General features: G+C 45.6%; 1 protein-coding gene across 4 annotated transcripts in view; it reads right to left on the bottom strand.

The window, feature by feature from the left end:
• SLC24A2 (solute carrier family 24 member 2) overlaps positions 1-15650 on the bottom strand; it is a 247518-nt gene that overhangs the window by 41127 nt on the left and 190741 nt on the right. For all 4 annotated transcript variants that reach the window (XM_059143371.1, XM_059143373.1, XM_059143370.1 and 1 more), the window contains 2 exons: positions 12200-12298; positions 9285-9403 (listed from right to left, as the gene is read on the bottom strand). In XM_059143371.1, the coding sequence (XP_058999354.1) occupies positions 9285-9403; positions 12200-12298 (218 nt within the window). The remainder of the gene's footprint in view (positions 1-9284; positions 9404-12199; positions 12299-15650) is intronic.

Below are 15650 nucleotides of genomic sequence, written 5' to 3'. Positions count from 1 at the left end.
GAGCCAAAGGCAGAAGCTTTAACCCACTGAGCCATCCAGGCGTCCCTCCACTCTGTTTTTTATCTTCTGTTTCTATCACTTTTTCCAAGGAGATAAGTCAAAAAGAGGTAAGTCAAAAGCATCTCCTTTTTGGAAAGATGCACCATCTGAGACATTTACACTGCCTTTTGTGTGGACATCCTGAACCAACAGGGCTAACATTTAAGTAGCAAACAAATTTTTTTAAAAAGTGATAAATCTTGGGGCACCTGGGTGGCTCAGTGGGTTAAAGCCCCTGCCTTTGGCTCTGGTCATGATCCCAGGGTCCTGGGATTGAGCCCCATATTGGGCTCTCTGCTTGGCAGGGAGCCCGCTTCTCCCTTTCTTTCTGTCTCTCTGCCTACTTGTAATCTCTGTCTGACTTATGATCTCTGTGAAATAAATAAATAAAATCTTAAAAAAATAAGTGATTGGGAGGGAGACAAACCATAAGTGACTCTTAATCTCACAAAACAAACTGAGGGTTGCTGGGGGGAGGGGGTTTGGGAGAAGGGGGTGGGATTATGGACATTGGGGAGGGTATGTGCTTTGGTGAGTGCTGTGAAGTGTGTAAACCTGGTGATTCACAGACCTGTACCCCTGGGGATAAAAATATATGTTTATAAAAAATAAAAAATAAAAAAAAAATAAGTGATAAATCTTTGCCCACCTAGTGGCAGGAAATAATTCGCTCCCCTTATAATACCATCATATGGTTTAACATATAGATGGAAAAATTAAAAAAAGAAAACCCAACCCAAACATCAAGAATTTAGCATATTAAAAACAAGATAAGGTTTCACTCAGCAACAGCAACCAGAAAAAAACCATAATCTGCTTCTACATGACTTTGAATTGAAATCAAGTTTTCAAAGGATCTTGCTGTGAGTGATGGAGCTGTCTGGAAGACCAAGTTCTCTGAGAGCCAAGAAACCATTTCACTGCAATATAAAATGGCATCTCAAGAGTCTGGTGGAATGCAATTGCTTTTCTTCACTTTGCGTTTTGCCCAAATAATTCCTAGGTACAACCTACGGACAAGATGGATTGCTTTCTGTACTGCTGTTATAAATTGTTTTTTTGTATCATTTCCATGGGTTTCATAAATCTTGCTGATACAAATCATAAAAGATTTGTCAACATAAAAGCTACTGGAGAATCATAAAAATAATTCAAAAATCATTCCCATCATTTTACTATCGAATGGAATAGAATTACTTATAGGAACAGTAATATTAATGTCAGTGTTTTTTTTTTTTCCAGGAGGTAATAGAGTTTTTTCCCTTTTATTAATAGTCAACCTTTAATGTACTTTATGTGCATGATTAATAGACGTTCTTCAAACTCTTTCGGAAAGCACAATGACAAATGGTGTTATTAATAGTACGATTCTCAGTGAATATATAATTCTTTGTCAATATTCAAATTAAGTCAGAAACTGAAGTCTGATCTTAATTTCATTTTAAAATGTGTTTGAAAGGCCTTTGGGTGCATCCTAAGCAGTTTGTAATTACTGTTCAGGTCACCAGATACATAAACTGGATCTCAACTTTTCCGTAGATAAATATATGTCTAGGTTTGAAAAAAAATGTTCTTTCTTCCAGAAATGGAATGAACTCCTGCACTAAGGTCTGTTAGGTAAGACACTATAATTTCTACTTTCTAAAATAATAGTTTGTACTGGGTTTTCTCGGATACTCATGAGTTTCTTTCCTGAGGCAATCGTAGTTCCAACATGGCGTGGGGCTTACAAAGTCCAGCTGGATGGGGAATCTTTGGATGTTGTTTTCCTTTCATGGTCAGGTCTTTGCATCTCCCCCAAGCCCTGCCCCGTGCTCTGACAGCTTCAGGCACACAGACACATCCCACTTTCCCCCAAAGCCTGCATTTCTCGGGAGCCAGAATCCTCTTATTATGCCTCCTTCCTGTTCCAAGAGGTTGAATAATCTCATCAATGGGGGAAATGCGACCCTTGGCTATTCTTAAACTTTCAAAATGGTGAACCTGGTTGTTACACCTTAGTCACTGAGAAAAGATACCTGCTCTTTGAATAACGGGAATGTTCGAGGTTCTCAACCCTCGGTTAAACCTCACTGCGGCTGAGAACATAAATGTTTGCTAACTCAGGGCAATATTTTAGGAAGACATCATGGGGATTCTAGGTGCCATCTTCTTCAATAATCTTGGAAACCCCTATCTGAGCTAACATTTTTTAAAAAAAGATTTTATTTATTTATGTGACAGAGAGAGAGATGACAAGTAGGCGGAGAAGTAGGGAGAGAGAGAGGAGGAAGCAGACTCCCCGCGTAGCAGAGAGCCCGATGAGGGGCTCGTTCCCAGGACCCTGGGATCATGACCTGAGCTGAAGGCAGAGGCTTTAACCCACTGAGCCACCTAGTTGCCCCTGAGCTAACATTTTTGACCAAAATTTATTATGAAGCCTCCCAAAGGAGCTCCAAAACCAAAGAACAAGAAAAACCCATACTAACTGCTGCCTTTAAAAAAAAAAGATTTTATTTATTTATTTGACAGAGAGAGAGAGAACATAAGCAGGCAGAAAGGCAGGCAGAGAGAGAGGGGTGAAGCAGGCTCCCCGCTAAGCAGAGAGCTTGATGTGGGGACTCGATCCCAGGACCCAGGGATCATGACCTGAGCTGAAGGCAGAGGCTTAACCCACTGAGCCACCCAGGTGCCCCTGACTTTTTTTTTTTTTAATGCCATCTTTAAGATCCACATTTAATGGAAAGGAGATATTTTATGCACTTTCTCTTATTTTTCAAGAAAAATCTAAAATCACAATCGCCTTCATCATCTTTTTTTTACTCATTCTTAGTCCCATAATACTGTAACATCTTTATCAGTACTATGAGGCTTCATGAAAGCAGGTCTTAAAAACTCTCCTGAGCTTAGGTAAAGACCAATATTATACTGGGGAGAAATAAATCAGGGCTCAGGTCCCAGAAGGAGAAAAGAAAAGCTTAACACACTAAGGTGATATTTATGTGTACAGAAAGCAAGTAAGAAAAAAAGCATGCATCTTATACATTCTTGAGTGTTTACCTATCTACATCTTTTTTTCCCCCTAGAAATGCGATTTTCTTATATAATTCTGTTTGCCCACTGGTGCACTTGTGCAACTTTTCACCAAAGCAAGGACAATTCTGATTTCCCTAAGGACAGAGCAAAATCTTCAAGGCAAAATGAAATAAAAGCTGCTACATATAAAAACCAGCTCCCGATATGTGAACATGTAGGACACAATTTAAAAAAGTCAGACTTTCAGATGGCCGAATCTAAGACATTTGCAAGGCATTGCCCTTTCTGCCCCGGTCATCGTGAACGTGTATTTAGGGGGTTCTGCCGCATTGTGCATTGAGCCCCAGAATGCATCAAGGTTGGGCTGATTCACACAGCAAGCTGCCCAAGGGCCATCACCTGGTTGTTGTCTAGATTGGCAGAAGGAAAGTGTACGAAAATGCTGGGTCCTGGGCAGGACAGACTGTTTCTTTTTTTCTTTTCTTTTCTTTTTTTTAAAATTTTATTTATTTGACAGACAGAGATCACAAGTAGGCAGAGAGGGAGGCAGCGAGAGAGGGGGGGAAGCAGGCTCCTGCTGAGCAGAGAGCCCGATGCGGGGCTTGAGCCCAGAACTCCGGGATCATGACCTGAGCTGAAGGCAGAGGCTTTAACCCACTGAGCCACTCAGATGCCCCCAGACTGTTTCTTTTAATCGTCTTCTGAACCCTGTTAAAGTTCCGACATTGCACATTTGGAGGCTTGGCAAATTCTCTGCAGCAGCTCGAATCAGTTCTGCGTTACATGATTCTAATGCAATGACTGCATTGTGTCAGCAGTCACGGGGAGGAGATAATTAGCACTAAACCGTTTACAAGTCAAATTAATTCTTGGTTCCAGAAAACGTACAAATGAAACAGAAAACCTCCTGCAAAGGGGCTCCCTCTGCGAAAGAGACTATTTTAAAAATGTTCTTCGTTGCCAGTGTCAAGCCTGTACTGGAGAAAGCTCTCAGAGATGAGGTGTCAATGTAAAATTAGTTCCCTTGTAAATAGGGATTTTGAAACAGCAGGTTAATTACACGAGACAGGCTCAAGTCTCCGGAGATTACCTGCAATGCATGCGTGGTGCACAGGGCTCATAATTTCCATGAATATAGTTAGGATGTACACCTCATTCTTCATGTAGCGTGATAAACACACAACTGGGAAATAGATGAAATTAACACCATAAAGGCACTGAATCATCTCTGGAGAAGCTGTGCTTTGGGGTGGGGGATGGGCTGAGCATTCTGATTTTGCATCTTTATATTGATTCTGGAGTCCGAGCCGTAACGTACCCCATCACTCAGTGACTTCAGCCTGGCAACCTCAGGATCACCTGCACCTTCCTTTCTTGTTCCCTCTCTAGGGCCAGATCTGCTCAATGCCACCTCAGAAATGGCTTTCAGATCCAACCAGTGCCATTTCCTGTCACAGCAAATACTTGGTCTAAGGCCTTGGCACCTGGGTTCCTTGATAGATACCATTTTTTAAGTTTTACTAAGTACCACTAATAATAGCAAACACCCAGGCAGTGTTTCCTACATGCCAAGAACTGTTCCAAGAGCATTCTATCCTCACAGCAACGCTATGAAATTGGATTATTATTCATGTTTCACAGAGAAGGAGAATGGAGAACAGAGAGGTTAAGTAAGGTGGCCAAAGTCACAGAGCAGGTCAGTGGCGGATCTGGGATTTGGATTTATGTGGTCTGTCTCCAGAGTCTCTGATCTTAAACCACTAAACCATACTGATTCTGTTTTAATTTAACCCATTATTATTTTTATTGTTGTTACATTTTTTTGGGAATAGGGATACAGTTGATGGGTTCAAAATTTAAAAGCTATAGAAAGCTGCATACTGCAAAGACTCTTTGCCACTCTGGTTCTACATCACACAGGCCCTGGTTCAGGAGGTAGTGAGCACAGCCACTTTTATCGGTAGCATCCCATGCAAATACATTTGTTATTTCCCTCTGTTTTCTCCCCTCATACAAATATCCTAGACTGGGTACAATTTGGCAGGAGCCTTTTTCATTGAACATATATTGAAGATCGTTCCATATCAATACATGAAGAAATTCCTCATTCTTTCTCTCTCTCTCTCTCTTTTTTTAAGACTGCAGATGGTCTAGGGGTGGGCAAACTTTTCCTGTAAAGGGCCAGATAGTAAATATTTTAGGCTTTGTGGTCCATATGGTCTCTGTCACATATGCTGCTACTGTTTTTTTTTCTTTTAAACCTTTAAAAATGTAAAAACATTCTTGTCTCACGGGTTGAATTAAAACAGGCTAGAGCCCAGATTTAGCCATGGATCATTGTTTGCTGAACCTTGAACTGGGAGGCTCTTCCCTTGCCACCCCGTATCCAGTCTTCCCTCACTCTGGCCCCTTTTGAGCAACTTGAAAGCACTATGCTCCTCTCTTACAACACTGACAGGGCTTCCTTTAAACCTCTGTGGCTCCCCACTCGCAGCAGGGTAAAGTCCAGGGTGCTTGGTGGAGCCTACAATGCCCTTCACAATCCACAACACTCCTTCATGTCTACTGCACTGGTCCATGCCACCATCAGCTTTTAGCCTCAACTCCTGCAGTGACCCCTTTGCCCCACTATTGGTATACAACCCTCTTGCCCCAAATTCACTCTCCACGTGGCAGCATAGGCCTAGGGATTTTTGTAGAGGGGCAGATCACAGATGGGAACCTCCAGTGGCTTATTGTGACCCTAGAAGGAAGTGAACTTCTTTATCATGGTCTACAAGGTGAGGCAGCTCTGCTTGATCCTCCTGGCCCACCTCATTGTCACCATCCTCCCTCCCTCTGGTCCCTACCCATAAGCCACACTGACTTTTCTGTTCCTTGAGCAAGCCTAACCCATTTCTGCCGGGGTAGGTGCTCTTTCCTTGGCTCCCTCCTTGGAGTTCAGCCTCAGTTCAAATGCTACTTCCTTACTGAAGCCTCCCCATAGCTCCCAACCTACAGGAGCCCTCCAATAGTCCTCACCACACCACCATGCTGAACTTTCATGTTGGCCCTTGTGGTCGTCTATATCTTGTATTTGCCAGTTCTCTGGTCTGCAGGAATGGGTGGGTATCGCCAGTGCCCAGCATGGTGCCTGACACGTACTAGATGAACACTTAAATTTTTTCTGATTGAACAGTTGAAGAGTTTCAGCCCCATTTACCTTTCCTAGTGGATCTTTCCTCCCTCCTCACTTTCTGCTCTGGTCTCCAGGTCCACTGGCCTTCTCACTCATCACTAAACACGAACTTCCCTCTTAAGGTTTTACACATTTGCACTTGTCATTTCCTTCTCTGAGCAACGAACTCCTACTCACCCACCAACACCCAGTCAAATGTTACCTCTTCCATGACGCTTTTATATTTTCTCTTGGGAGAAAATATATTTTATATTTATATTTATATAAATATTTATATTTTCTCTTCCTCAGGCAGGCTCCCACAGCACTTTGCACAGAGCTGCAGTCACACTGGGCTATAATTACTTACTTACCACAAATGTTTATTTATTTACTTATTATATCCTGACTACCCTTAGACACCACACACACACACACACCCAAATTTGTATGAATATATATATTCATCTGTGTGTGTGTGTGTGTTCATCTGCAGCTTCTCTACCTATATGCATTACATTTTTATTTTACCCAAACGAGCAGGAAACCTTGGCTGGGATGTATACAGTAAGTGTGGGCACACAATAATATAAACTGCAGCATCTAGCTCTGTGCTAAGTACTTCCCATATGTTTTTTTTTTTTTTTTAAGATTTTATTTATTTATTTGACAGATAGAGACCAGAAGTGGGCAGAGAGGCAGGCAGGAAGAGAGAGAGAGGGAAGCAGGCTCCTGCAAGCAGAGAGTCTGATGCGGGGCTCGATCCCAGGACCCTGAGCCGAAGGCAGAGGCTTTAACCCTCTGAGCCACCCAGGCGCCCCTTCTCATGTTTTTTAATGCAACTCTCCCAATAACCCAAAAAAGGCCGGCACTGTTAGTATCTCTAATTTGTCAATGGGGACACTGAAGCAAGATTAGGTAACTCACTCTGGGTGGACCTGCCAGCCTCCAGCAGGCTGTCCTGTGGCCAGCACGGGTGGCTCTTTGGACATCTGTTTGCCCTTGAGGTGGTGCACAAATCTGTGCTGTTTCCTGATGTGATACCTGGGGGCACAACTCTGCTCAGGGAGGGGTCAGGCGGGGCTTTCTCCCTCCCCTGCAGCAAGGCACTCTCTTGTTGGGGGGCACAGCTGTCCCTCTGCCAGCCAGATGGAGAGGCACGATGAGGACGCTGCCCTCCGCACACCTGTGACTGTGCCATCCCCAAGGGCAGCCAGATGTCCTTGGGGCCTGCCTCCTGCTGCCACATGCTGCTTATCCACAGGGACATAAGCTGCTCTGCCAGCTTACCCTTGAGCTAATGCAAAGGGACCGCAGGGCTCTGGGCAGAAGAGAGAGAGCCTAGAAGGCAGAGGAGATAGGGCAGAAGGAGCTCCCTTTCTTTACCATTTCCTTTCTTTATTTCTTTTCCAGCGTCATTGAAGTATAATGGACTAATACAGATCATATCTATTTAAGGTGCACTACATAGTCATTTGGTGTAGATAAATATTTTGTGAAAGCTCAGCATAGGAAGCCATCAACAAGAAGAAAGGCAGTCTATGGAATGAGAGAAAGTATTTGCCAAGCCATATATCTGGCTAATATCCAAATTATATAAGGAACCCCTACAACGCAGTAGCAAAATAAATAAATAACCAGATTAAAAAATGGGCAAAGGGCCTGAATAGATATTTTTCCAAAGAAGACCTACAAATGACCAACAGGTACACAAAAAAGGTGCTCAACATCTTTACCCTTTCCTTCAAGCAGAGACTTTCCTTGCCTATTCTTTTAGGGGATTAGGGCAATGGACAATAATTAGCATGCTTTCCCCCATCGAAGAGCAGGCTCCATTGAGAGTGTATCCTGGCATAGAGGAGGAGAGAGCGCCAGAATAGATTTGTCGTAGTCTGGTTTCTATTTGTGGGCACAGTGTAACTTTTCGGCTCATCGGGAAAATTCTGTCTAGAGAAGTAGGCCATGAACTTTACAGCCGTGCTATTCCAAGTGAGGTCCTTGGACCAGCAGTGCCAGAACCATCTGGGGGCTTTGCAGACTCTGGGACCCACTCCAGACAAGACATATCTGATTCTGAATTTTAACAGGATTCCCCAGGAGCTTTGCAAGCTTTGCAAGCGCATTTGAGTTTGTGAAATGCGGACCGAGGGTGCCTGATGAAAATGGGCCTCCATACCTAAGATATCCTGATACACTTGGTGCAGTGGAGATCCAGAACCATGGCAAGCATCACCTCCTTTTGGGGCTTCTGCTTCCTTTTGGGAGCAGCTGTGGTCCAGAGGCAGTGCTGTGTGGTGGCAAGAGTCCCGGCACTCTATTTAGACGGACCAGGAACTGAATCTCAGCTCCGCTAACTACTGGATAGGTAATCCTGACGAAGCCCTTCATCTTGTCCTGCTTTTGCTTCCTCACATCTAAAATGCAGAAAGTAAAGGCCTCCTCCTTCAGCTGTGAGGTTTAAAGGCAATATATGCAAAGTGCCAGTACCAAATCCACGGCGCAGAGCACATAGAAGGTTGAGTATTCTAATTAGGCCAAGCAGCTATCGGTTGCACCACTGGAGGGCAGAACCAGCCAGAGTACGGTTTAATTTCAATTGCAGAGACAGGGAAGGAAAAGGGGGGTTAACCAAGGTGTGACCAGCTGTAGTTCCTTGGTTACTTGATCTTAAAGACACAGAGAAAGGATCAGACTGCGACAGGCACCGAACAGTCATCATTTACGAAGAATCCCCGGGAGGCAGGTTTAAAAGGTTGATACCTGGATGCCGTTACCCCAAGATGCTGCTTCATCAGGTCTGGAGTACAGCCCAGGGATCTGCATTTTGATCTCTGGATTATATGCACGAGGCCACCGATCTCACTCTGAGAGGCAGCAGCTCAGAGAATGTGTGAATTCATTCAGTGCTCAAAGAGCTTGATGCACTTGGGGCCCTTTGCCCGTACTGAGCCACAGACACAAAGAGAATCGGCTCTGCCCAGAGTCTGCCCTGCCCGGGAGCGTGCGCCTCCGAGGAGAACGGAAGGTCTGCACCGCTGGTGCTAGGACATCAAGAGCCAGGGGAGAGCCATACCTGGGCATCCGCAGCTTCAATGGTGTGGGACAGATTTCCGTTTTGTACAGGTTCCGAAGCATCGCTGGACGGTGTCATTTCAACCTCCGTGCTTGTGCTGTTTGGGAGCTCGATTTTTTCTGTGGTACAACATAGACACACACAGAGAAAGCAAATGGGAGTCAGTGGGGTAAGAGCCATATGGGAAGGAATGTCCTGAAGTGCTGGGCCAGAGAAGACAGTGGTCTCCGAAGGGTGGTGGTAAGACCCAGGGCTGGGGTGGTGCCAAGTGGCAAAGGATTTTTTACCATTCTCCCCAATACCTTTCGGTGTTTTCAGTCCTCCTCCTCTCTTTAATAGCTCTCTGGCTCTCTCAGTCCAGCCTTATATCTTGAGCCCCCTTTCAGCTCCCCTGGCTGGCATTTTCTACATTAGGCACGTCCCCAAGTAACCATTCGAGAACATGAACACAGATTTTTTTTTTTTTCACCAAACCCATACTCAATCTACACACTAATATTTATACCCAGGACCATCAGACCATCCCCCTTGGACGGATGGATGGAGATAATATATATATATATATATATATATATATATATATATATATATATTTTTTTTTTTTTTTACTGTAGGATCTTTTCTTTTATATGACATTCTAGAAAGGATATTTATGGCTAGGGCCCCAGGAGCCTTGGGTCCAAGGCTTTGCTCTGCCATTATTAGGCTGGGACTTAAGGCAAATCTCCTTTCTTTGGGTTTAGGAACCTTATCTGTAAAATGAGGGGGTGCAACTGGTTGACCTTAGGGCCCACTGCTTCCAGCTCTAATTCTCTAGACTCATTGAGTATACATCCCTGCCTGTATCTGGGTGGCAGGGGCAGGCTCAAGAGCCTGGCCTTCTCAATGCCTGGAGAATGCTATTCAGCCCGTCCTACACCTGGGCATCCTATCACAAGCAGGGCGAGGGAAAGGTGAACGAGAAACAGAGGGAAACCTCTGTCACTCCTAAGTGAGAGGTAACGTCTGCCTGGCACGAGCCACAGGTCAGCAGGTACAGATTCCAGTCTCCCTCCGGGAGTTGAGAAGTGCCTCCAGGGTCCTGGTGAAGCCCTGGGAATCTCTGACACTGGGCATCGCAGACCAGCCTGGGCTCTTTACTCCGGTTCTACTGCTTATGCTGCAGGACGCTGAGCAAGTACTTGAACTTCTCTGGGATTCCCCTTCCTCACTTGTGAACCTGGGGGGAGGAGCTAATACTGCTAACAACAATACAGCAATCAAAGGGTATCCCTGCGGATGATGAAATAACAACATGCAGACAAAGCACTTGGCGCAGAGCTGGCACAGAGCAAGCAAGCAACAAACTCTCCCGATCATGATTACAGTAACTGCCCGGCACTAGTAGATTTCTTCTGGGGGCTGAGAGGAGCACTTCCTGGGATCAGGGATCAGCACCACCAAGGCCTGCCATGACTTCAGTGGGAGCAAAATAGAAAGGTGCTTAGGCCTTCTGACTGTGCTGGGGAAATTTAGGATTTCAGGAGACAAGCCGTAAGGGTCCACGTCACGGTTGCCGGGAGTATCGTCATGCTCCTCAGTATAAGATATGAGTGTTCTCGGACCGCTCACAGAGTGCAGAATGTTTGTTTCTAGTGACTTCTGAAGGACAACACATTTGTATCACTGGAAAAGTATTTTGAGAGTTACATAAAAACGATTGGCCTTGAAGTGGCCACCTTTTGGAAATCAGGGAAAGGTTTCTGTTTATTCATGTATTTAGCTGTAGAATACAGAGGCATAAATATATTAAAATATAAAAAGCCACAGAAGCTCAAATTTATTTTATCTTTCCATGTTTTTAATAGTGACACTGTTATGTGATGTTCTGCAGTGTGGAGCTCTGCCGGCTAACCCTAATATTCTTGGTCCAGTTATGAAAAATACCAAACACCAAGTACCTGGGGAAATATTAAAACTGGGTTTTGGGGTGTCTGTTAGCTGAAGTGAGACAACATCGAGATCAGCCCACGATGGCCAAGCCTGACCCTACCAAAAGGGATGATCAGGTCCCAAAGTGGAATTAAGATGTTTGAGAACAGACATGAACAGAGGAGAAGAAATAGAGCCTGCATACAATATATAACACTTGAGCTTATTTCCCTCAAGTCTTTCTTTTCATGCCCAATAGAATTTTGACTGTTTCTTGGCCAAAGATCTTACGGGAGCCAGAAGTCAGGCCAAAAGGAGAGGCAGAAACTCTTCTTCTTTTTAAATATTATTTATTTTAGAGAGAGTGAAAGTAATCACAGAGGGAGAGGGAGAAGCAGACTTGCCGCTGAACAGAGAGCCCACTGCAGGGCTCCATCCCAGGACCCTGAGATCATGAGCTGAGCCAAAGGCAGAGGCTTTAACTGACTGAGCCACCCAGGTGCCCTGAGGCATAAACTCTTCCTTAGGAATGTCCTGTATTTTGAGGGCAACCCTGTAGCATTTTGTCTGCAGATCATTGCAGTTTCTTGGGCAATTGCATCGTTTGTAGCAGAGATCCAGATTAGGTTAAATTTAGTCTGAATTTAGAATTAGTGAGTTAAATTATAGTTGCAGACAGGAGGAACATCATGTTCCAAGTTAAAATAAGATGTCTGAATGTCACGATCTGGTTCACACAGGAACTCAGAAAAAGTCAGCCCAAAGAGACCTGGACTGCTATTGCTGAATTCATGAGAGAGGAGAGGTGGTGTTGCCTTGAAGGGATACCCTCACTCAGTTTAGGAGTGACTAAGTGAACCGGTTGCGAACTTAGTGGGTGTGTCATGGACCATGCAGAGTTGGGGGTCCGCACCAAGTTAAGGGGGCCCACGCTGGGTCCTGCCTCCCTGCTCCCCTCCGTGTGCTCCGGGAAAGTCACGGGATACAAGTTTCTCTGTACTTACCCACGTGGTTGGCGGCCCCGTTCTGCCTCTCGTTCTCATCCACCTGGCATTTCTTCTTGGCAATCTTGTGGAGAATAGAAGCCTTTTCTCTGAACCTCCCTGAAGCAAGAGAAAGCAGTGGAAAGGAGACAGAATGAGGAGGAAGATAAAGAGAGGGGCTCGTGGAAAATGGCAAAGCACCCGCTCAACAGGCCTGTGGCTTCCACAGCTGCATGCTCAACCCAAAGGCCCCGTGTCCCGCTCTTACCTTTGTGGATTACTTTAGCCCAAATCTCTGTTGAGAATCTCAAGCAGCCAGACCACAGATGGACGGTTGGACTTGGACCTCTACCCTCCCTCCCGCTTGCTTACAAAATAAACGAAGGCACCGATCATCCCTAAAACTCCCCCTCCTGCTGAGATCCAAAACAGGTCCAAAGACACAGAGCTGCGATGAAGACACAGCCCCTAAATGTCCATCCCAGAACTGGCTTTCATCCCCGGAAAGCCAAGTCCAGGGGGCCTTCGAGTTGACTTTGGTTTCAAACATCTATCTTAATCAACATGGACATTTCTAAACAAGCTGGGAGGATCCATCCCAGCTTTCTGAATTAGCTGAGTCAGCTGCAATTAAAGCATCAAGGAGGCAACTGCTTCCACCTGGGGGTTTAGGGCAAAGAACGATCAACCGAGCGCAGCCAATAAAGTCTGTCAGCGATGAGCCGCTTAGGCTTAGGGAAAGGTGCTGGAAAAATACTCCAAGTTCTCAAAATCATCATTTCAAACAGCTATGCCACAAGTAAAACAATTTCTTTTCCATTATTGACATAATTAATGGTTAAATGCATGCAACAGGCACAGGAAAAAAAAAAGCATGCAAAAATGCAGAAATTAGTAAAACGTAGCCCGTTTTGCTTTCTTTTTTAATCCTTGATCTCCTCCTCCTGCCGCCTCGTGCCCCCCCCCCCCCCCCCCCCAGAACATTCAAGGTACAAGGAGTCTCATTTTAAACAGACTGGTCTTGCCTAGATTCAGATGGTCTGAGTCCCTTCAGGGTATCCCAACTTCTACAATTTTCTCCATAGGCATTTGTGTAGGCTGAATTCTCTAGCAGCATACTCACGGGGGGAGCTCATTTTACTTTTCTAGTTAGACCCAAACTGAACCAAACCACACCCAAACCCAGATACTTCTTTCGAGAGGGTCTCTTTTCCTAGGATGGGACACGCCAGTTTGGCATCTGCTGAGCCTCCCCTCCTCTCAGGTGGAAGTCACGGGGTGTCGTCACAGTGGTGACTTGTGTGACTGGGCGGGGGTGACAGGAGTTGGAAGCCAGAGTGGGACCAGCTGATTCCAATGGTGAAGGTGACACCCGATGGAGCCCTTTCTGCTTCCAAGCTCCGTGAGTCCCAAGCCCAGACACTTTCTACCACAAAGGCGGCATCTAGGATGACAGCGCCTCGGTGAAAGGGACAAACGTGCCTCAGGGCGCACGCTCTCGAAGGAAACAGGAAAGGAAACGTAACACAGAGCCAAGAAGGTCGGCATGTGGCTTGGGCTTCACGAGGAGTGAGAAAGAAGGATGAGGCGACAGGCGCGATGTCCGTCCCTGAGGGAGGCAGACGGTCAGCGTTAGCGTCTCCGTGCTGGAAGGTATTTTGAATTCAGCTGTTTTTATCTAATTTCTGAGGGAAACTCTGGGAAGAAAAGGGGAACGAAGAGAAAGGCTGGGGATTAAGAGGAGGTGGAGGGGAAAGGGACTAAGAAAGGACAGAAAATTAAGAGAAAAGGGGTTCAAAGAAGGAGGCGGCGGGCAGGACTACCTGGAGGTTGGCAGCGTGAACACCAGGCTCTCTCCTCGCTGCCAACCCAGTCTTATCTGCTGCTCCTTACCCTGCAGCCATAAGCCCGAAGAGGGGGACTGCTCGTGGAAGATACCTCCAAGAGGTCCTCCTTCATTTGCTAAAAAGCCCAGAAGATGGAGAAAGAAAGTTCTGAAACACGGAAGATGGTGCTTCTAGCAGTGAAACTCTTCAGTGGTCTCAGGGTCACTGTTTGAACTCAGAAACGTCTATAGCTCTGTGAAATGAAGATGATCAGTAATTGCCATTTAACAATTACAAAAAAATGACAATAAAGCAGGAAAGCGTTCAGAAGATGAGACAAATAAGCCTGTAGAAACAACCTGAAACAACCCAACCTAAGGAATGCCCCCAAGTCAGGAATCACGGCAGAGAACATACTTGACAGGAAACAGCTGATTCCCTACTGTGTGTGGTGAACAGGAGTGTTGTTCAGCTGTAGACTAGAAGGAAATTATCATAAAAGGCACCCCAAAGCATGGAACGGTCCTGCCACTCATGGGCTAGCTTCCCCAAATCCTCTGAAGGAAGCCTGGGGGTGTAGGGTAGGAAAAGATTCTAGACTTGGGATTTCGTAGGTTCTCAAACATCTTCACAGGTCAGCGAGCACTTTCCAGGTAGTGTGTCACTATTTTTCCCACTGCAGCAACACTTGAGATTTTCTAAGCTGCTGAAAGGTGGGAGGGGTTAGTTCTCTTTGCTTTCTCTTGCGGTTTAGCCCTAGGGGCAGCCGGGAAAGTTGGGGAGGCTGGTCAGGACCTCTCCTTTCCCTCACTTCTTCCACTTCTTTGATTCAACCTTAGTCCCAGTTAGCATGACCTGATTACCGTTCTGCATTCCTCCGCAGCCTAAAAGGACTCTTCTCTTAAAGAGGAGTTTCTAGAAAAGCAGTAATTGAAATGCCACCTTCAGAATTCAGCACTCAGGTGGGGTTCTCGACGGTGGTGGGGCAAAGCCTGACAAAGTAAGGCATGTTCCTTTCAGCCCAACGGACACCCCAGGGACCGCCACAGGGCGCCTCCTGAGAAAAATCATGAGGATGGCTAAGCAGACAAGAGTAGGCTTGAGGTCCCCAGGACAGAAGCCAGCACAGAACCTGTGATTCCCAAAGTGACCCTCTCTGCCTCGTGGTAGGAAGACAAGGTACCTTCAGGACCTGGGCAAGCCTGATGCCAGAAACTGGGGAGAATACCAGCTAGGCTACAAGTGTGCTGGGGAGAGCACAGTATTGTGGTTAAATTTTGGACGTGACTTAAATTTTGGACAGGTAGATTTGGATTTAAACCCTGTCCCTTTCACTGACTGCTGGGTGAGTTTTGGAAAGTTCCTCAATATTCCTGAGCTTCGGTTTTGCATCTGTTGGACAGGGATTCCAATGGCAGGCACATGAGTTAAATGCAAAGCTTCAGGGAGAAAATGTGTGCAAGGGGCTTATCATAATGGCTGGCATTGGAAGAAGTCTGTAAACAAAAGGAGAAAGAAAAAGAAACTAATGAAAACCACAGGGGCAAGGGTGACATGGCCCCGAGTTGCCTTAGGAAAATCGTTGGCATCTTTTCTTCCTTCTCAACCCCAACATGCCAGCCTGGAGAATTAGCTGTACCCTGAAC

This window comes from Mustela lutreola, chromosome 12 (assembly GCF_030435805.1).
Source record: "Mustela lutreola isolate mMusLut2 chromosome 12, mMusLut2.pri, whole genome shotgun sequence".
NCBI lineage: Eukaryota > Metazoa > Chordata > Mammalia > Carnivora > Mustelidae > Mustela > Mustela lutreola.
The sequence above is the reverse complement of the archived record's forward strand: the minus strand, read 5'-3'. Positions and strand labels throughout refer to the sequence as shown.